General features: G+C 41.4%; 1 protein-coding gene across 1 annotated transcript in view; it reads right to left on the bottom strand.

The window, feature by feature from the left end:
- Positions 1–22974, bottom strand: part of ZSWIM5 (zinc finger SWIM-type containing 5) — a 93919-nt gene that overhangs the window by 15263 nt on the left and 55682 nt on the right. The window contains exons 6-12 of the mRNA XM_006098199.3: positions 13228–13407; positions 7247–7423; positions 4798–4944; positions 4137–4274; positions 2289–2549; positions 1948–2083; positions 698–855 (exon numbers count right to left, since the gene is read on the bottom strand). Of these exons, the coding sequence (XP_006098261.1) occupies positions 698–855; positions 1948–2083; positions 2289–2549; positions 4137–4274; positions 4798–4944; positions 7247–7423; positions 13228–13407 (1197 nt within the window). The remainder of the gene's footprint in view (positions 1–697; positions 856–1947; positions 2084–2288; positions 2550–4136; positions 4275–4797; positions 4945–7246; positions 7424–13227; positions 13408–22974) is intronic.

Genomic DNA, 22974 nt, shown 5'->3' with positions numbered 1-22974 from the left:
AAGCCCGAGAGTCACTTTGGCTGCCTATCTTTTAACAGGACCTTGGAAAAATCACAAACTCTCATATCTGTAAAGAGATTTGCAGCTCCATCTTAGCCATCATTTCATTGAATCTTCCAATGGTCCTAGGAGACTGATAGGTCATTGACAATGATCCCTGTTTTATAGGTTTTGAACCTGAGGTTTGGAAAGGTGAAGTACCTTTATCATATGGATGGACAGATTTAGAAGTTACCTTAAAGATGATCTCATCCTATGTTCCCAGGATTCTATAAATAGTAAGTAGGGAAAAACTTTGGACTGGACCCAGGTGCTCATTCTCATGACAGCAATCAAAATGAGAATCCCTCAGTCTAAGACAGTGGTTCTCAACCTTCTGGCCCTTTAAATACAGTTCCTCATGTTGTGACCCAACCATAAAATTATTTTCGTTGCTACTTCCTAACTGTAATGTTGCTACTGTTATGAATCGTAATGTAAATATCTAATATGAGGGATGGTCTTAGGCGACCCCTGTGAAAGGGTCGTTCGACTGCCAAAGGGGTCGCGACCCACAGGTTGAGAACCGCTGGTCTAAGAGGTCAAAGGAAGATGAAAGGCTTCTCTTCTTCAGGAGACTGCAGCCCAAGCCCTTGACAGGGCCATGACTGGGCTGGCATAGTGGGGGTGCTGAAGCCTGTGATCTATCTACGCTTACCTTTGGCAGCAGTCAGCATGGTGGAGGCCAGTTCACACTGCTGTGATTCCAAGTGCCCAAGTGTGAACCAACGAGGATAACGGCTGGGCACCATAGACACCATATGCTGAGGGTGGGAAGTGTCCCCGGTAGAAGTTGAGTTTTCTAGAACAGGTAACCTAGAAGAACCAGAAAGAGTCATTAGCCACCATCCAGACCCTTGCCATTTTGAGCCATTTTATAAATGCTTATCTTTGTAGTGAAGTAAATGAGCAGGAAAGGGTTAACTGAGAACTTTGAAGATTTAAAAATCTAGGGTACTGTACTCTATATGAGGTGAATGCCTAGACACTTGTAGAACTCAAGCTGAATAGTCACTGTGAATGGATCTGAAAGGCAGTTCAAAAGCCATAAGATTTTTTAATCCTCACTCGAGGATATTTTTCCATTGATTTTTAGAGAGAGTGAAAAGGGAAAGACAGAGAAATATCAATGTGAGAGAAACACATTGATTGGTTGCCTCCTGCAAGTACCTCAGTTGTAGGGCCTGGGCCGGGGAGGAGCCTGCAAACGAGGTATATGCCCTTGACCAGAACTGAACCTGGGATGTTTCGGTCCATAGGCCGACGCTCTATCCACTGATCCAAACCAGCTAGGGCCATAAGATTATTTTTAAAAGTATAAGAAATATATGCCAAGGAATCCTCAGCAGTTCTTTTCTGGTTGAGGTGAGAAGCTCTCTCAACCTTATGGTCTAAAATTCTTTTGTATGGTCTGCTGCATCCTTGAGGTCCACCTGCCTGAACCAAGGATCCTATTCTAGTTTGGGAACAAGATGCTCATAGCTCATTGTTCTCAAGTTTAGTTTTAGAAAACCATTTCTGCTTCCCTAAGTGCATCTGGTGACCTCTTCCTGGGAACCATGACTCAGCTGAGCTATGGAAAGGCTCAAACCCCTTCTCAGCCTGCTTAAATGGCCCCAGAACTGGAAGACTCAGGCCATGGGTGCTCCAGATCTATTAAAAACTCAGGGGCTTCCTCAGATGATCCACCAAGAGTAGAGCCAGGGACCAAGTGGGTCACTAGCAAAACATCTCAGATAGAAATTCTTGATCATATGAAAATATCTAAGCCATTTTAGGGCAGGCTTGGTGGTAGGTCCAATAGAATAGATACAAAAGGAAAGTGATAAAAGTGAGATAAACAAAGAAAAAGAGCACCGAAGACTTCTACTTTGGTGGAGACAATTGGGCTAGGAAACATTTACCCACCTCATGGCACGTAAGGCTAATTTATAGGACAGATCTGGATCATGAGGCAGGAGAGCTGAGAACAAATACTTGGCAAAGGTATGCATGGGAACACTCTCTCGGTGAATGACTTCTCCCAGACCACTGAAGGGGCCTCCTGCAGGAAGAAGATAAGCCAGCCAATTACTTACCTGTATGCTTCTATTGCCAGCCTAGACTTGAACCCTAGGATCCCACACATGTTTGCTAGCCATGGGAACCTTCAGTATACTTTAATGCCAAAAATGTTTCTGTACCTGTGTTCTAGAATAGAGGAGCTCCCACAGTCAAAGGTAAAAGACAATAGCCTCTTTTCTCCTTACCTTCTAGCAGTAAGAGGCACTGTTTCTGTAGGGTTTGCACCAGTTCATCGTCCAGCTGAAGCTCCTGGAGTCGACTCAGGAGCTGTTCCTCATTGCGGCACACTTTGTCCTGTGCGTAGAGGCCTTCAGGCATCACCCTCTGTTGACCCAGCCCCATCAGAGCAACTTCCAAGGCCAATGACAGGTAAGACTCACTGCTGTTTGGGCAGCCTGCTGCCATGGGTACATGCTGGTACACAGGGGGTCTGCTTTCATTCATATCTGAGGGCAACAGGTCACCAGATTCCTTAGGTCAGGCCCCGTGGATTCATCTGCTCCTCTCTCCCTCCCACTTTGAAATACAGCTTGGTCGGCAGCTGTCACAGGGAAGCTGAGTCAGAAACCCATGGCAGTAGGAAAAATATACCGAAAAAAAGTTACACAGAGCTACAAAGATTCCTAGCTTCTTCCTAATATATGACTGGCTGGGCCAGTTGGGGAAATATAAAAATCTTATACTGCCCTAGCTGGTTTGGCTCAGTGGATGGAGCGTTGGCCTGCGGACCAAAGGATCCCAGGTTAAATTCCAGTCAAGGGCACATGCCCAGGGTTGCGGGCTCGATCCCCAGTGGGGGGCGTGTAGGAGGCAGCTGATCGATGATTCTCATCATTGATGTTTCTATCTCTCTCTCCCTCTCTCTTCCTCTCTGAAATCAATAAAAATATATTTCAAAAAAATCTTATACTAATCTTTTGCTAGTCATTATAATACCGTAATTAACTGTTTTTCTATCTCTTTCACTAGAGTGTGAGTATCTTAAAGGAAAGCGACTTTATCTCATTGCCCTAGGTATTTCCAGGGTCTGGTGTATAGGAGGAGCTAAGTGTATGTCAGTGGTGAATAAACCCCAAGTGCAACCTCAGGCTTTGCTGATGCAAGTGTCACTGTGCAGATGAAACAGACCAAAGATGATGATTCCCTTTTAAGGGATGAGAAGGAAGATAAGGGCAGCCCTAGCTTAGATTGGGGCCACCCCTTGTATCTCTAACCAGAGAAATCCAAATCCACCCGGCTAAACTATTACTTTTACAACACTATAACTTCTATGTTATTATTACTTTATATATTCCACCTTTGGATTCAAAGTTTCAGAAACTTTGAAAAGTTTAAAAGTTAGAGTTTGGTTTCTTTCCTTTTCTCTTTCATTTACCTGGTAAGTATTTATGAATGACTATTAAATGGGAGGTCTTACACTAAGTGCTGGGATCATAAAGATAAGTCAGTCATAGTTTCTGCTTTCAAGGAGCTGACAGCCTAGTAAGAGATACTCACTTGTAAACAAACTGTAATGCAGTGTGTTAAATACTATAATAGATGCATGTATACAATATAGTGATGGCATAAACGAGAGAAGAATCAATTTTGTCTGTAGTCCTTGCTACTTTGAGACTACTGAATAACGTCCCTTCTATGTTTTATTTGTAAAACTGGTAAAAACTAACATCATTAGGAAGAAAGTTCAAAGGAAACAGGAGAATATTATACAATTGCAAGGGACACACACATTCTTGATGGAAGTTCTTTCCCACTTCCAGACTGCTCTGAGGACTTGGCCTTTGACTCCTGAAATCTCTCTACCTCTTATTTCCCTTGAATCACACTCTTTAGATATTCATGGGAAGTGAGAGGAGCAAAGGAAGGTGGCAAGGTAAAATGTGAGAGAAGGACAGGGCTAGTCCACAGGGTACAAAAGGAAGGTGGAAAAGAGAGGAAGCCTAAGGAAACCTCTCAGGGAAAGTGGATAAGAGAGAAAAAAGGCTGCAGGAAGGGTAGAACACATCTGGCAGGATGAAGAGGGCTACCCATACCTGACACTTCCAGATAGCTATCATCATTCAGGCGGCAGGCCTCAGTTAAAGTAAGAAATAGGCAGCCAATGGGATCCAGGGGGTGGCCCACCCAGCCTTCCAGGTTTGTGATGGCTGTGGTTCCTCTCTGCAACAGTTCTGGAAAGAAGCAGGGCAGAGTTTTAGAGAATGATAGAGATACACTGCTCTCTGTCCCTGCCTGGGCCTCCTCATCAGTTTCTTTCAGGGCTGGGCCCTGAGACTCAGAGAAAGCTTCCCTCATTGTCTTGCCTTGGGTTGATAGGACAGGTCACAAGCTTATCAGCCAGCTGCAAAGACCTATGGTCCGCATTTAGGCTCCCTGTTGGCAGTTCACATATATAGATACAGCTTTACAGTTTTAAAAGGGTCTTATATCAGATCTTAGTGGGCCTTCCAACTGCCTTCTGAGGGAGGCATGCTGGCATTATTATTCCCATTTTACAAAGATTCAAAGTAAAGTGAGACATTCCACATAGCATATAGCATGACCTGGAATCCCCTAGCCTCTGCCAAACCATGAAACTTCATAAACATTAAGACCTACAACTTGTAGCCACTGAGGATCCTCTTCAGCCTTAGCCTAAGGAGTTAGGATGGCTCCTAATAGCCTTAGAGTTAGAATGGCTCCTAATCACTGTACCTTTCTTCTGATGCTTGTAGATTTCCAGCTGCCGTTGCTGCTGCAACCTCAAAGTATTGATGATGGCCACCGTGAGTCTGAGGGCCTCTTTTGGATAACCATGGGAGTGCAGGGCATCTACCCGAGCACAGGCTGTAGGCACATGTTCTACCAGATGAGAAGAAAATATTTTGGTTGTGTTAAATTTTCAAATTAGGAAAATTCATGCTTGAGAAAAGGAGTTCATGTTCTGTTCAGTTCCTCAAATTCAACCTGATATCTACCATGTACCAGGAACTATGTGTTATCTTTTAAGGATATAAAGTTGAATAAGTCACAGGCATTACCTTTAAAGAGCTACCCTGAAGTCTCAGGCTACGGTATAGAAAGGGACACACAACTAGGATAATAAAATACTGTACCTCTTTGTGAATATGTATTATCGGAATCCAGTGGAGGTAGCAACTAACTGATTAAAGGGAGAGGCCTCATTCATTTATTAATCCTGCATTTCCTGAGAACCTATTATTTGCCAAATGAAAGTACAAAGATGAATAAGAAATAGCCACTTCCCTCAAAGAGCTAAAAAATGTTACATAAATAGATCATTATTAGACAGTTAAAAAGAAAAGACATGATAGGAATATATACAGATAGAAAATAATATTTGAGCTGCATTTTGTAGGACAAGATTTAAAATAGGTAGACAAACAGGGAAAGGCATTCCTGGCAAAGGGAACTTTATAAGCAAAGGCATATAAATAAAAGCATAAAAAGTATTCTATATAGTATCTTCACAGTATGACAAATAGTTCTGTGTAGAGTTAGGCTATGTGGCTAGAGATAGCCTGGAAAGGTAGAATCTGGAAAGGTAAAGCTTTGATGCCATTCTAAGGAGTTTGGATTTACCTTAGGGATAATGGAGGACTACCAAAGGCTTGTAAATGAGCAAGTGATCATAATGAGACTTATGGCTTATTTTGTGATTTCTTTTAAAGAAAACATTAAAATTTATAAAAATAATTGCAGAAAATTAGAAAACATAGATAAGCAAAATATAAACATTAGAGATAAGCATTATTTCCACTTTCATACATATATCCAGATTTTCCTATTCAATTTTAATTATAATGGGGTGATATAATTATTGTTTTGTAACTGGGTTTTTACACTTCACACAATGTAAATATTTTTCTATGTCATTAAATGTACTTCTATAACACTAAAAGTGATTATATATCACTCCACTGAATATGTACTATTCACTGAGTCAATCAATTCCCTACTGTTGGATATTAGATTGTTTCCAATTTTCTCATCTGTACATTATTTATAACCATGCTCCAACAGAGCCCTAATTTTAGGCATATTTTTGGTAACTATAGCTCAGGATAAATTCCTAGATGCAGAATTCCTGGATCAAAGGGTATGAATGTGTTTTAAAGGCTTTTGATAAGTATTGCTGAAATACCCTTCAGAAAGGGTGTAACATTTATACTCCTCCCAGTAATATGAGAGTACCTATCTCTATGCAACCTCTTCCAACCAAAACCCAATAATCTTTATTTTTAAAATCCTTGACCAGTTGACAATCCAAAAATGGTAATTCAATGTTGTTTTGATTTGCATCTTTATTAATGAGGTAATTCTTTTTTCACAAGCTTGTTAGATTTATGTAGAAGTGTTGAATCAGAGAAGAGGGAAGATAATCAGAGGGAACTTCAGCTAGTGACCCACAGTGAGTTTGGCCAAGGCTTTAGAGTGAAAGACAGAGACATATCCAGATTCAGCAAGATCTCGAGAAAGACAAAGATAATGGGCTGAGGGATGGAGGTAGGGAAATGGGAACAGATAATAAAAATGTAAATCATTAGTGTAAGACTCAGAAAATAAATCTATTTTAAAATAATTTCTCTTTTGTAATGGGCATCCTGTAATAAAGTCAAGAATAGAATGACAGAAGGCCAGAAGATGATTTAAATTGACAAAGGAACAGCTTTATTCTGTTACGATGAAGGAAAGGTGGGAAGGAAGAAGCTTGGTGACAAATGCAGACTGTGCCCTAGCTACTAGCACAGGGCAATTTAAGTTTCAAATGTAGTGCCTTTTTAGCAAAACATAATTTCAGAATAGATTATAATCTTGCTCAGTAACTGTTGACTAAGGGAGCAATGAACTGTTAATGGTTTTGGTAGTACTCTTTGAGATTTATTAACTCCTTTCCCTTCCCAAAATTTAGGATACAGAATATAAATTCCTCTATTTGAGGTTATTGTACATCAGCTGAGTACATATGTCAAGTGCTTAGGCTTCACATAAATACTGAGGCCTGAATCAAGGCCCAAAAAGATATGCATGAAAATCGTCCCAATTATAGTTGTGTTGCTAATACCGGTGCAGATGGCTCCTTCAGGGCAAGAGGTGAGATTGGGCTCCAAAACTCTTAAGAGTAGAAGAGAGATACACTTACCAAGCCACAGTGGCTGGCCTTGGGAATTAAAGAGTAGTCTCTCACTTTCCTGCTGACAGGCAGGAGCTATATATATATCGCTGCTAATTATTCGCTGTAGGTGGCTGTCTTGCCAATGCAATTCACGGCCCTCGATGGCTCTAGTAAACACTGTTCGTCTTGGTCTGGATAAGGAGTCTGGGGAAAGAAAGAAATGCATGCAGCAGTTTAATGATGGATTATCTGGAGCTCTAACTCTTGTGTTCTTCAGGGTGGGAGGGTGGGCATGTGGTTAGTGAGAGCAGCCACTCTGCCATCTGTCTGGGTGTTTGTTTTGTTACCTGTTTATGGGATAGCTTTTAGTGTGTCTGTGCCCTCTATGGAAATATATTTTCTACAGAGATCTATGGCTGCCTTTCTACTTCTTACAGAAAACTAATTTCTCCTAGGACCCAGAGCCACATGAAAGAGAGAAGGAACAATGGTGTTCAGCTTCTCAATTATGAGAATACAAACTGCTTCTACAGAAGTCAGAGGAAGAGAGAAGTAGGGAGGTAATCTTTCTGGTCAATCTATATCCTGTCTCATTTACAGCATGACCCTTATCAGACTGAGGACTTCCATGAAATTCATATTAAAAGCTGAAAGAAAGAGCTAAAGCCCTGTGTATTCTGGTATCTTTATCACCCTGATAACTGCAGGCTTACAGCCTTGTTCTCCAATAAGAAAAACTGATACTGACAACAGTTTTGTTTTTCTCATTAGAGTCTTACCATGCCATCTCCCTTCCAGAAAAAGCTGCAAGGAAACCAAAACAGCAGGCAAATTGGGCTCACTTCTTAAGAGTGGTGTGTATGAAGACCAAATGGATGATACACTGTTATAAACTGCAGATAGAGGAGGAGTCATGGGAATGACATTTTAAAAAATATAAAAAGGTGTAAAAGATTATTTAACTGACTCTAGGCCAAATTAAGGGCGGTTGAAACTATTTTGGGATAAAGAACTGAATACTGTACAAATGTTTCCAGAAATGCCCAAATGAGGTGTGCATCTACTGAGCCTGTGCAAAAATATTGAGAAGAAAAGTCAAAAGATTCAGACTGAGCATGAAATAAATGAACATATTCATCCACTAAGCTAAAGTCCCTGGACAACTCTTCAGAATTTGATATATTCCACAGAGTATGGGCTCGGAGAATTAAATGAGAATAACACTGACAGTAATTACTGAAGCTGCTTCTCCTTCATGTTGTTCCTCAGTAGAAGTACAATGACCCCTCTATTGGCTGCAGTCTAAGCCCCTCTCTTGCTGAAGTGAGAATCCACTGTGAGTTTACTTATCCCACAGTGGGGATTAGGCTCCCAATATGTTCTGTAATTCATTAAGTTAGTAAATAATGAGTCCTTACTACATGGAAGATACTGTTCCAGGTGCTAAAGAAATACAAAGTCCCTGCCTTCAGCAACCTTTACATTCAAATGGGGAGAGATAGTTAAATAAATATATATCAGATGGTTATAAATTCTATAGAAAAGATGGGAGTGGAGTTAGGGAGAAAGGCAAGCTGGTGTTAGGTGAGGGTAATTGTTTTATATAGAATAAGGTAACATTTGAACAGAGACCTGAAGGAACTGAAGGCAAGACATAATTAAGGGAAGAGCATTCCAGGCAAAAGGAAAAGCAAGTGCTGAGATCCTGAGGTGGGAAAATATCTGGAGTGTTTAAGGGCGACAAAGAGGCCAGTGTACTTGGAATGGAATGAGCAAGCAGGGAAATCATAGGAGATGAGGTCCGAGAGATACCAGAGAGCTAGATAATGAGGGCCTTCCAGGCCATGAGTGAAAATGACTTTGGCTTTCTGAGTATGAGAAGCCACTGGAGGACTTTGAGCTGTTGAAGGTATATGATGTGACTTCATTTTAATTTTGGGGGAAATATATTTTTTATTGATTTCAGAGAGAGAGAGAGAGAGAGAGAGAGAGAGAGAGAGAGAGAGAGAGAGAGAGAGAAACATAAAAGATGGGAGAGACACATCTATTGGTTGCCTCCTGCATGTGCCCCAACCAGGGCCAGGGATTGAGCCTGCAACTAAGGTACGTTCCCTTGACTGGAATTGAGCTTGCAACCCTTCAGTCCACAGGACAACGCTCTATCCACTAAGCCAAACCGGCTAGGGCTTGACTTGCATTTTAAAAGGCTAACTGGAAGCAATATTGAGAACAGACTACAAGGTAGAGGGTAGAAGCAGGAGGAGCAGTTAGGAGGCCACTGCAATAATCTGTGAAAGATGATGATAACTTGGCCAGAGTAATAAGTCAAGTATTGATAAGAGTGATGAGAATTGGCTATCAGAATTGTCAATGATGGGAGTGATGAGAGTATATGGATTTTGTATATATTCTGAAAGTAAAGGCAATAGCATTTGCTTATGGATTACATCTGGGGTAAGAGAAAAAGGGAAAAATCAAGAATGACTCCAAGGTTTTTAAGACAGACTTGACATATATAGAGACAGGGAAGACTGCAGGAAGAGAAGGTTTGGGTGGGGCTTGAGGGGTAAGAAATCCTACTGAGATGTCCATTAATATCTAAGTGGAGATACTGAAAGGTCATTGAACATACAAGCCTGGAGCTGAGAGAAAATCTCTAAGCAGGAGGCATAAATTTGGAAGTTGTTAGTATATAGATGATTATTAAAACAATGTAATGAAATAAGTATAGAAAGATAAGTGGTTTAATGACTGATCCCTGGGCACTCTAGCATTTTAGGTTGAAAAGTGGGGAGGAGACAGTAAAAAAGACTTAGGAGGAAGGGCCAATGAAGTAAGACGAGAACCAAGAGAGAATAGCAGTGTTTTGCTCTTTTAAAAAAAATTAAATTTATTGGGGTGACATTGTGTTTTTTTTTTAATTTTTATGTTTTAAATTAAATTTGTAGTGTTTTGAAAATAAGATGAAAAAGGTGTTTCAAGGAGAGAGAGGTGATAATCCAAATAGAGTGAGTGAAAGGGAGAATAAGAGCAGAAGAGATAGAGATGGTAAATATATATATATTTGAATGATTTTTCTTATATCTACCACTTATTTCTACTATCTCAGAAAAAGAGGGAGGTACCAGAGAGGCATGTGGGGCCACAAGTATTTTTTGTTTTGTTTTGAGATGAGAGATAAAAACAATGTGCTTGTATACTCTCAGGAATAATCCACAAAAATTTGTGATGCAGGAGAGCAAGGAAAGAATTCCAGAATGATGTCCTGGATAAAAGAGAAGAAACAGGATCTCTAGAATAAGTGGAAGGTTGGACTTACATAAAAGAACAAACAAAAACAGTGGAAGAACCACAGTAGATGGACATAGACTGAGGCAGATGTAGTAATGTAATTTTGGAAATTCTCTTCTGATTGCTTCTATATTCTCAGTGAATAGGAAGCAAGGCTTCAGCTAACATGAGGAAAGAGAGGAATATAAAAAGTTTTAGTGAAAAGATGGTGGAAAATAGTAATTTAGAAGAGTGAACTAGGGCATAAATTAGGGAAATGCAGTAGATGTTTAGTCTACACACTACGGATCCACTTGAGATGAGTGGTCATAAACTTAAAAATTAAGACCAGTTACCATGGGTGTATTTCTCTCTATCATGTTCAGCTTTGCAGTTGTGAGCACTGAGTAATTAGACTAAACTATTAACATTAGGGATCTGTTATGTGAGTGTAACAAAGAGAAACGGGGAAGGGGGGTTTGAGTATGTATGCAAGGGAATGATTATAATGATGCACCAAGGAATCTAACCTGGATAAGGAGGAAAATGAAGCTATCAAGAGAATGAAAAAAACAGTAGGATAAAAATTCCTAGTGGGTCAAAGAACTACTGGAATTGGGATACTAAAGAAAATAAGGTAGTAAAAGCTGCTGGTGGTAATTAGAGCTGCTCTAAATTGAGATTATGAAGAAAGTTTTTGGTAATGACAAGGTTTAGGAGAGGATCTTGGGATTCCATGGCTAAGTTATTTTGGAAGATGAGACTATTAAAAGAAAGGAGATCAAGGAGCTGAGAAGCTAGAATATTGGAAGGATCATCTATGTAGCTACTAAAATCATTAAGAATTATGATAGAAGTAGTGACAGAGAGTAGTGTTGTAAGCCAATAGCCAAAAATCTTTAGGGAATGAGGGGGAACTTGACCCAGAGGTCTACAAATAACTAAAACCAGAAGGGTAGCAGACAGTGTATTTGATGGCATAAACTTTAAAGATGGGGGTTATTTTAGGAAGGAGTGAAGGACGTTGGGGAAATGGCAATGAAGGATAAGCAGTTTGCCTATTGTTCCATCAGGTCCAATGGCAAAGAGATGTGAGAGATAAATCAGCCTCAACATGAAAAGACTGCAGAGGAAGCAACATACTCAGATGAGAACCAGTAACAATAAATAACACCAATATACTATGACAAGGAAGAAAATGCCAGGCTGGAGACATTTGTTTATATACATTTCACTCTCTATGCCAATCCAAAGCTAATACTAAAAAGATGGCTTCCTGTGTTGTGGAGGTTAGATGAGTACCAGTAAAGGGTAGCATAAAGAAGTGGCAAAATTGAGTGCCTTTTCACCTCTCATTACTTTAGCTGTCTTAAATACACTGACAATCAAGTATGGTACAGTTGATGAACACCAAGCAAGAACAATAAGTTAAGTAATTTTCTCTTTGAGATTAAAAAATGTCAGTAGATTTATCATCTAAAATAAAGGGGACCGCCCTACCTGGTTTGGCTCAGTAGATAGAGTGTTGGCCTGCGGACTGAAGGGTCCCAGGTTCAATTCCAGCCAAGGGCACATGCCTGGGTTGTGGGTTCGATCCCCAGTAGAGGGTGTGAAGGAGGCAGCCAATCAATGATTCTCTCTCATCATTGATGTTTCTATTTCTCTCTCCCTCTCCCTTCCTCTCTGAAATCAATAAAAATATATTTTAAAAAATTAAAATAAAATAAAGGCGACCACATATAAAATGAATGTCTTATCAAAATCTCCCACTAATAAAGGTTCTCAATGGGCAAAAGAGCAATCAGTTCCCACCATTAAATAGCCTGAGTCAGATAAACTAAAACTGATGCAAATGCTGATGCCCAGTGATATCAGTAGGCTATTGGGCTCAAAATGCAGAGGGTACAGTATCACTGTACTGCAAGCATGTCAAACTCAGGGCCGGCGGGCCACATGCCTTGTTTAAATAAATGAGGCATGTGGCCCGCCCTGAGTTTGACATGCTTGCTGTACTGGATTTGTCTTAAAATGAGCAAGCATCCTAACAGTAACTTGGGAGCATGACCCTTCTAGCTATCTGCTGTATAAACATTTGAGGAAAACAGAGGAAAGTAAGAAAGGCAATTGTCATGACATTTAAAAAAATTTTTTTTTATTGATTTCAGAGAGGAAGGGAGAGGAAGAGAGAGAGAGAAACATCAATCATGAGCGAGAATCATTGACTGGCTGCCTCCTGCATGCCCCCTACTGGGGATCAAGTCTGCAACTGAGCATGTGCCCTTGACTAGACTCAAACCTGGGACCCTTCAGTCCACAGGCCAATGCTCTATCCACTGAGCCAAACCAGCTAGGGCTGTCATGACATTTTTTTTAAAGCTGTTTTCTGCAGGCATTCCATCCTTCCATTGAGGTAGATCTTTTGAATTAAAATCAGTCCCAACTGAGGCGAGAGCCATTAGTCATGAAGAATTTGAAGGGTAAGGAAGATTCATGCAGAGGGCTCTAGGAATTTATGCTGGGCGCTATAAGGACACTCTAGATGTGGAAGAAGACAGCATCCCCAATGTCAAAAGCTGACCTTTACTAAAGTTTTGCATTTCAAAACAAAAGGACTGTTTTTTCTTATTTAGGATGACAATTCTGATAGCCAATAGTTTTTCCAGCTACCTTTGTTCTACGGTTTTCCCCCCAACCTTTTGGAGTTACAGGCACAAAGACCTAAAAAGTTATCTGCTCACCTGGGTTGTGACTGGCATTCTGGGGAAGTGCGTTGGTGATATTGGGCAGCTCATGCCCATAGTTCCCATCTTCCAGGGGACAGACATCCAAGTCGCTCCACTTCTGCAGTTGCTGTAGCCAAGAGGATTTTTCCTCCAGTTTGCAATGTGGATTTAAAATGATGCACACCCACAAGGCCCCTGGAGAAGAAAACAACCCACATTCTTCATATCTGTTCCTCAATGTATGTGTAAGCCTTACTCTTGTTCAGCTTATTCTTTTCTTCCATTTTGAAGTTTCCAAAACATCGGTGTTTCTCAATATAAAAAAATGAGATCTGCTAACGTTTTCAGAACTGGCTTATTTTTCCTTCCCAAAGCTTCCTTAAAGCAGAGTGACTATCTTGATATCTGGATATGTGCCTATGATAATGAACAAGACAGATTTGGGCTTGAATTCTTAGCTTGAATCTATAGTCCAACAAACATTTACTGAGAGCTTTCCATGTTCAAGGCTCTGTACTGGAGAATAAGATACTGTTCCTACCTTTGAGTAGCTGTCTAGTGGTGGAGATACATAAATAAACAGACTGCCATTTGAATATAGTAAGTGTCAAGATAAAGATATGTTCAGGGTACAAGAGCAGCACAAAAGAAGGGCATTTAGTGCAAGGACAGGGATCAAAAGGTAGGTGCTAAGAAAAGGTTTCAATTTTTGGTTAGCTGACCTTGGACTAAAATTCAAATCCCTCAACTGTAAAACTGAGATCATAAAACACCTACATTTACAGATATTGTGAGAATTAAATGAGATAACATTGGTAAAGGGCCTAGCATATTACTTGGCATATAGTAAAATTTCAGTATTTCATTTTTCCAGGGAAAATGGTTTATTTGGATTTGGATTATGATACTGGTGATAAACTGTGATGCCTTAAAACTATCACATTCTTGCATCTTCTCTGTCATTGTAGCTGAGCATCACATATTACAAATAACCAATGGTTACTGTTTCTTTGATCATATTGCTCTTCTTTTTAAGCAAACCCACTTCTTCTCAAGGTTTGTGTGTAGCTAAGCCAGATATATTCTCAGTCTCAAGTTAGCAATAAACCTGACTGTAGAGTGGCTTCAGTGAAACATCCTTTGGGATGGAGCCATTACATCTATGGATGCAGGTACGTTCAGACACTATTTCAAGGCCCCTCAAAGTCAAGTAAGAATGTTTTAAAAGGCCATTTTAGCTTCAATTTCAAATACCAGTATTAACTGAAGAAAATGAATATTCATTTCTATTAGCTCAATCAAATTTTTATAATCTACCATGAAAAAGATTTCCAACCTAGAATTTTACACCCAGAGTATCACTCAAAAGCAAAAGTGAGAGTCCAGTCAAGATGGCAGCATAGGTAAATATGGCATCATATCCTCCCACAACCACATCAAAATTAAAACTAAATTACAGAAAAACCATCAAGAACCACTGAAATTGAGCTGAACATAAGTCCTACAACTAAGGATATAAAGAAGCAGCCACATTGAGACAGGTAGGAAGGGCAGACACAGAATGGGCTGGTCCCACACCCACCTGTGGTTAAAAATTGGGAGGGATTATCTCAGCTGCAGAGGTCCCCCAGGAGGAACGAGGGGTCTCAGCCCCATACCAGGACCTCCAGCTCAGGGTTCCAGTGCCAGGAAGAGAAGCATCCAAAACTTCTGGCTGTGAAGACCAGCAAGGATTGTGGTTGAGTGAGAGTGAGAGTGAGGGCGGCTGAAGTCCCAGATGTTCCTCTTAAAGGCCCCATGTACAGACTTACTCAGATTCACTTCCTCTGAGCGCCAGTGCTGAGGCAGCAGCTTGAAAGTCTCCAGGCACATACGTGGAGGAACTGAATTGTCTGGCTCAGAGCGAGGGCTGAAGGGCCAGCTTTCTCCCAGAGAGAAGTGCTAGCAGAGGCCATTGTTCCTTTGCTGAGCCCTCACCTCATAAACTGGCAGGTGCCATATTGGAGTCTCCACTAACACTCTTCGCCCTACCCTGGTGATTCCTTGAGACCCTGCCACAACCAACTTGCAGGCCCACCCAGGCCATTCCTAGGGGCTTTCCCTGCAAACAGACTGTTTTAGCTCATGCAGAGGACTTTCCTAAAAGTCTCTCAAAGGTTCACAAACCCCAGACAAGCAATACCTGGCTTAGTGTGCCCCATGCCTCTTGCTGAGTGGCCCCAGGCCTAGCACAAGTAATAGCTGGCTTTGGTATGCAGCTTAGCCTATCCTGGGCACCTCTAATCCCAGTTCAAGTAGCAGCCATCTGCAGATCACTTTGCAGTTTGTGCTGGTTGGCTCTGGGCAGGATGGCAGCTGATCTTGGCCAGCAGCTGATCTTGGCCGGCACCTTCCGGAAGGCCCCAGAGCTAGCACACCTAGAGGCTAGCTTTAGACCTCACTGTAGCACCACACAACCACCACCACCAGAGACACACTTAAGGGGCAGACTCACTGGGCACCAGAGCTCAGAAGTAAGTTCTGCTCTGTGGGGTTGGCCCCTGCACAGCACCTCCTCCATTGTGGTGGCAGCTAGTCCCCACAGCCTATTAGCCTGGGGGTAAATCCCTCCTATTGACATGCTAACAGCAATCAAGGCTCAACTACAACAGGAGGGAGCACACAGCCCACGGAGGGTGTGGTGGCACACACGGAGCACCCAAATCCAGTGATCGGGGAGGCTGTGCCACTGGGTCCTACAGGACACCTACTACATAAGGCCACTCTACCAAACTGGGAGATACAGCAGCTTTACCTAATACATAGAAACAAACACAGGGAGGCAGTCAAAATCAGGAGACAAAGAAACATGTTCCAAATGAAGGAACAGAACAAAACTCTAGAAAAAGAACTAAACAAAATGGAGACAAGATACAGAGTTTAAAACACTGGCTATAAGGATGCTCAATGAATTTAGAGAAAGATTAGAGGAACTTCGTAAGAACTTCAACAAAGAGATAAGGAACATAAAATGGAGACAGAAAACATAAAAAAAGAACCAGTCAACCTTAGCCAGAAAGAAAACCAATGGAAAAATATCCTCAGGTGAGGATTAACAAAAAGAAGAATACCATAACTGAAATGAAGAATACATTATAGGAGATCAACAGTAGAACAGATGAAGCAGAGGACCAAATCAGAGATTTGGAAAACACCCAATCAGAATAGCAAAAAGAAAAAAGAATTTTAAAAAATGAAAGTTTAAGGGAGCCTTTGGACAACCTCAAATGTATCAACATCCAACATTTGTAACATGGAGGAGAATTGAAAACCTATGTGAAAAAATGACAGAAAACTTCCCTAACCTGGTGAAGGAAATAGACATACAAGTCCAGGAAGTGCAGAGAGTCCCAAACAAGATGAACCCAAAGAGGCCCAAACCAAGACACATCATAATGAAAATGTCAGAGACTCACCCTAGCTGGTTTGGCTCAGTGGATAGAGAGTCTGCCTGTGGACTGAAAACTAGTTCTTCCCTTATGGTGTGTCTATATTACACCGTTTGCTGGTTCTACTAAAATTAATGCAGGGAGAAATAGGTTCCCTCCCACCAACAAACAAAAAAGATAAGAAAGCCTCATCATTTAGGATAAAAGGAGAAGAATGCCAAGAACAAAATTTTGAGAAAACATCAACCTTTAAGTTGTGAGCAGAAAAGGAGGAATAAGCACAAAAGAAAAAGAAAGAAGAGAGAGATGGAAGAACCAGGAAAAATTGGCGACAAATGAATCAATTAACAATGTCTAATGTGGCAGAATGTCAATATTAGTAACAAGCATTTATTTTATTTTTTGTTTTTTTTATATATTTTTTTATTGATTAAGTTATTACGTATGTGTCCTTATTCCCACATTATCCCCCATCCCCCCGATTCATGCCCTCACCCCCCTGTTGTCTGTGTCCATTGGTTAGGCCTATATGCTTGCATATAAGTCCTTTGGTTGATCTCTCCCCCTTACCCCCACCCTCTCCTACCTTCCCTCTGAGGTGTGACAGTCTGATGCATTTATTTTACATTTTAAAAAGTGCTTTCTATTTATAGTGAAGTAAAAGATTTTCACATTTAATCTTCATAAGTAGAATGAGAACCAAAAAGAGGCCATTAAATTTGGCAACTAAAGGGATTCTAGTGGCCTTATCAATTCCAAAATAAATAGGACCATAGGAACGAAAAATAGGTTGGGTGAGTTGAGAGAGACTTAAGAGTATGATTTGAGTCATCAAGAAGCTCCTATTCCTAAGCATTTAGATATTAAAAAGGAGATCCCTTGAGGGAGGAAGAGGCAGAGAGAGATAGAAACATCAATGATGAGAGAGAATCATTGACCGGCTGCCTCCTGCACGCCCCACAATGGGGATGGAGCCTGCAACCTGGGCATGTGCCCTGACTGGGAATCGAACCATGACCTCCTTCCTGGTTCATAGGTCGATGCTAACCACTGAGCATGCTGGCCAGGCTTTTATTGATTAATTTTAGAGAGGAAGGGAGAGAGGGAGAGAGAAACATTAATTTGCTGTTTCACTTATTTATAAATTAATTGGTTAATTTTTGTTTGTTTGTTAATTCTTATATGTTCCCTGACTGGGGACTGAACCTGCAAGCCTGGCGTATTGAGATGATGCTCTAACCAACTAAGCTACCTGGCTAGGGTAGCCGGAACAAAATTCTTTAGAAAAGGAGATGGCATAGGACTCAGAATAAATAGATAAGGACTGGCCTTTTATAGGAGCAGAGATACTTTACAGATTTTAACAGAAAAGAAAGTAAAGTGTATGTGTACAGACATGGGGAGATGAGAAAAGCTCATGTCTGATAGCTTCTATTTTCTCTGGTTCAGGAACTGAAATTACTGAGCCCACTCTCTAAGTTCCTACAAACCCTGCCTAAACCTTTCCCAGGTGAGCAGGTCTTGTGACCAGGAAGGAACCCTCAGAGCAGTTAGGGGAAACACGACATGCACTGTGCTCTAGTATCTAACCCAGGGGTGGGCAAACTTTTTGACTCGAGGGCCACAATGGGTTCTTAAACTGGACCGGAGGGCCGGAACAAAAGCATGGATGGAGTGTTTGTGTGAACTAATATAAATTCAAAGTAAACATCATTACATAAAAGGGTACGGTCTTTTTTTTTTTTTTTTTTTTAGTTTTATTCATTTCAAACGGGCCGGATCCAGCCCACGGGCCATAGTTTGCCCACGGCTGATCTAACCCCATAAGGCTTCTCTTAGTGCAGTGGTTCTCAAAATGTGGTCTCTGGAATAGTGGTGTCAGCATCCCCTGAGAATCTTTAGAAATGTGAATTATCAGGCCTCACTCCAACCTACTGAATCCAAAACTCTGGGGATAGGCCCCACTATTTGTTTAAACAAGCACTCCAGGTGATTCAGAGAAATTTGAGAATCACTGTCTTTGCAGAATGCTGAGAGTTTCTTAGAAGATTGGTATAGCAATTTCTTAGATAAATAAAAATGTCAGAAGCAAGAGCTTTTCATAATGAACCTAAGTATATGCAAGAGCTTTAAAAGCACTGAGAGCCAATTCTGCTTACTTCCTCTCACCTACCTTTGCCCCAAAGGCCAAACCCAAGTCCACAGCACAATCCCATGATTTTCATAAAAATTACTCCAAGAGATTTAGGCCTTAGACGAAATTGACTCTGAAGAAGGCTAATTTCAAATCTTAGAAAACATGCACTTTGGGGGAAGTACACAAGAGAGAATTGAGGGAGATGTTATAGAAGGATGTTTGATTTGGAGTCAGACAGATGAGGTTCCAGTATTAGAGCCACCACTTAGTGTGTGACTTTGAATGAAATACTTAACTTGCCTGAGCTAAGTCTTCTCCTCTAAAAATATGGAGATGCCAATACCTTAATCTTGGAAGGGAATCTATGCCTATAATTTCTTTTTAGGAAAGAGTCCAGAAGCAGTTCCCAAATTGCCATGCATTATGTCATGTGACCCTGGTCACAACTGATTGAACCACTAGCTACAGACTAATAGTGCAACATTCTTGCACTTCAGAAAATGTAATTATGTTAAAGCAGAGAGAGTTTTCTATAATTCTTCATTTGATTCTGTATCCAGAAGTAACCTGAGCTGTTTCTTTGCAATAAACACACAATTACCTCATAGTGTTGTTATAAGAATTAAATGAAACAAAGTCAGTACAATCTTTTCTTTTTCATTAAATCTTTATTGTTCAGATTGTTACAGTTGTTCCTCTTTTTTCCCCCCATAGCTCCCCTCCACCCGGTTCCTCCCCCCCCCGCCCTCACCCCCCCCAACTGTCCTCATCCATAGGTGTACGATTTTTTTTTAATATTTTATTGATTTTTTACAGAGAGGAAGGGAGAGGGATAGAGAGTTAGAAACATCGATGAGAGAGAAACATCGATCAGCTGCCTCCTGCACACCCGCTACTGGGGATGCGCCCGCAACCAAGGTACATGCCCTTGACCGGAATCAAACCTGGGACCCTTGAGTCTGCAGGCCGATGCTCTATCCACTGAGCCAAACCGGTCAGGGCCATAGGTGTACGTTTTTTGTCCAGTCTCTTCCCGCACCCCCAAGAATAGTCAGTCCATCCCTTTCTATGCCCCTGATTCTATTATATTCAGCAGTTTATTCTGTCCATCAGATTTTTTTTTTTTAAATATACTTTATTGATTTTTTACAGAGAGGAAGGGAGAGAGATAGAGAGTTAGAAACATCGATGAGAGAGAAACATCGATCAGCTGCCTCCTGCACATCTCCCACTGGGGATGTGCCCGCAACCCAGGTACATGCCCTTGACCGGAATCGAACCTGGGACCCCTCAGTCCGCAGGCCAACGCTCTATCCACTGAGCCAAACCGGTTTCGGCCATCAGATTATTTATTCTCTTGATTTTTAGATTCACTTGTTGATAGATGTGTATTTGTTGTTCATAATTTGTATCTTTACCTTTTTCTTCTTCTTCCTCTTCTTAAAGGATACCTTTCAGCATTTCATATAAGACTGGTTTGGTGGTGATGAACTCCTTTAGCTTTTTCTTATCTGTGAAGCTCTTTATCTGACCTTCAATTCTGAATGATAGCTTTGCTGGGTAAAGTAATCTTGGTTGTAGGTTCTTGGTATTCATCACTTTGAATATTTCTTGCCACTTCCTTCTGTCCTGCATAATTTCTGTTGAGAAATCAGCTGACAGTTGTATGGGTACTCCCTTGTAGGTAACTGACTGTTTTTCTCTTGCTGCTTTTAAGATTCTCTCTTTGTCTTTTGCTCTTGGCATTTTAATTATGATGTGTCTTGGTGTGGTCTTCTTTGGATTCCTTTTGTTTGGGGTTCTCTGTGCTTCCTGGACTTGGAAGTCTATTTCTTTCACCAGTAGGGGAAGTTTTCTGTCATTATTTCTTCAAATAGGTTTTCATATATATCTTGCTCTCTCTCTTCTTCTGGCACCCCCATAATTTGGATGTTGTTACGCTTGAAGTTGTCCCAGAGGCTCCTTACACTATCTTCATATTTTTGGATTCTTTTTTCTTTTTGTTTTTCCGGTTGGGTGTTTTTTGCTTCTTCATATTTCAAATCTTTGACTTGATTCTTGCGATCCTCTAGTCTGCTGTTGGGAGTCTGTATAATATTCTTTATTTCAGTCAGTGTATGCTTAATTTCTAGTTGGTCCTTTTTCATAACCTCGAGGGTCTCACTAGATTTCTTGAGGGTCTCACTAAATTTATCGATGGTTTCTAGAAAGTTCTTGAAAAACCTTAAAAGTGTGGTTTTGAACTCTATATCCAGTAGTTTGCTTTCCTCCATTTCTGTCATTTGTGACCTGTTTCTTTGTCTCCGCATTTTTTATGCTTCCCTGTGTTGATAGAGTGGCTTTCTGTGCTAGGTGTCCTATAGGGCCCAGTGGCTCAGCCTCCCCAATTACCTGAGGAGGACACTCTTGGTGCATCCCTTTGTGGGCTTTGTGCACAGTCTTGTTGTAGTTAAGCCTTGATTGTTGTAGGTATCACTGGGAGGAATTGACCTCCAGGCCAATTGGCTGTGAGAATCAGCTATGTCTGCAGTGGGAGAACTTCTGTGCTGGAGACACCCTTCTGGGGCAAGACTTGCTTCAGTGGGGCTTTGGTGCTCACTGAGCCTGCCCCCTGAGTGTGTCCCTTATGGATCTGAGGAGTTGTAATCTGGATGGTCCCACTCTGACCACTGGGTACACTGGCTCTTGGATCTCTAAGGAGGTGCTAATTAAGCCTCTGCCTGAGGCTACCCAGCAGGAGCTATGGAGAGATCTGCAGATTCCTCTTCTTTGTTTGGGGTTTGGAGGTGCCCAGATGAGGCCCAGCTGTGAAGCAATGCAAGCTGCTGTGGGGCCTTGGGCCTTCTTTTGGAAGTTCTGGGTCTCTCTGACCCAGCTGCAGTTTGTTAGGTAATTTTCAGATCGCAAATGGCCAGGCCTTTCATATGCAAAAGCCTCTGTGCACAGCTTGGGTGGGGCGGGGTCTCAGGGAATCAATAGGGCGGAGCAAACAGCTATGGCTGATCCTCAGTCCTGTCTTAAGAGGTCCCGCGTCTCAGTGTCCCGGTAATTGCTGCAAGCACCTCTGAGAGAAAGCCGCCCTCGAGTTCCAACCGATGCCAGACAGTCCAGTTTCTCCCCGTATGAGTCTGGGTCCCCAGAGACTCACCCAGAACTGGAGTTCAGAGCAGTAGGGAGCTTGAGACTCCCTCCCGATTGAAAAGGATAACCGCCTCCTCAGTTGCCAGCCCTTTCAGCATGCGGCACTCCGTACCTCTGCACTTTACTTCCGCACCTCCTCTGAGTCTCAGTGTGTTTTTCTCTTTCCTTCTAGTTGTAGAATTTCCACTTAGCCAGCCTTCCTGTGGTTCTGGATGATGTCCGTTTTGTCTTTTAGTTGTATTTTTTAAGTGGTTGTGCGAGGCAGCAATTTCCGGTGTTTACCTATGCCACCATCTTGGTTTCTCTCGTGAGTACAATCTTTAACATGGAGATTGGCACATAACAATAATGTAGCTATTCATTATTAATAAAAGCTCCAAAGCCATTAGTGTTCAGGTGATATAAAAAAGCCTCAACACCCAAACTAAAACCCTACCCTTACCAGCACCAAAGTAATCAAGTATAGTTCCAGAGTCATTAAACCTAATTTCCCAAGGCTTTGGCCCTAACACTATAAAACATATGCTTCAGGGGCTTCCATCCAGAAGTTACTACAATCCTAAACTGCAGTATTTCTTGTGCTATCTATAATAATAAAAGCATAATATGCTAATTAGACTGGACAGCCGAATGTCCTTATGGATGACCTTCTGGATGAAGCCGGGGCTACGAAGGCCGAGGCAAGCCGCCGCAGCTGTGAGGGCCCAGCTCCTTGCACGAATTTTGTACATCAGGCCTCTAGTTTTATATAAGTAGAAAGTCTGTTGTTGCTTTCTGGGGTGGGGGAAGTACCGAGGAGCTGTATTAGTACTTTTAGAATATGCCATATAGACCTTTTTCAGTATAACCCATGATTAGATGGTTAATCCAAGGTGTGGAAGATTCTGAAAACAAGGAGAAGAGTTGAGTCTTAGCACTGCAAAGCTGGCATTGGAGCAAGGTAATGATAAAAAGTAATGATGACCAAAGGATATGGCCTTAATAAGAAGAATGGGCAACAGAGGCTATTCAGGAGGCCACAGTTCTAATTTAATCTCACAGTCCCAAGGCCCTCAA

Source organism: Myotis lucifugus, unplaced genomic scaffold (assembly GCF_000147115.1).
Source record: "Myotis lucifugus unplaced genomic scaffold, Myoluc2.0 scaffold_222, whole genome shotgun sequence".
NCBI classification, from domain to species: Eukaryota; Metazoa; Chordata; class Mammalia; order Chiroptera; family Vespertilionidae; genus Myotis; species Myotis lucifugus.
Note: the sequence above shows the minus strand (reverse complement) of the source record. Positions and strands in the feature narration are given on the sequence as shown.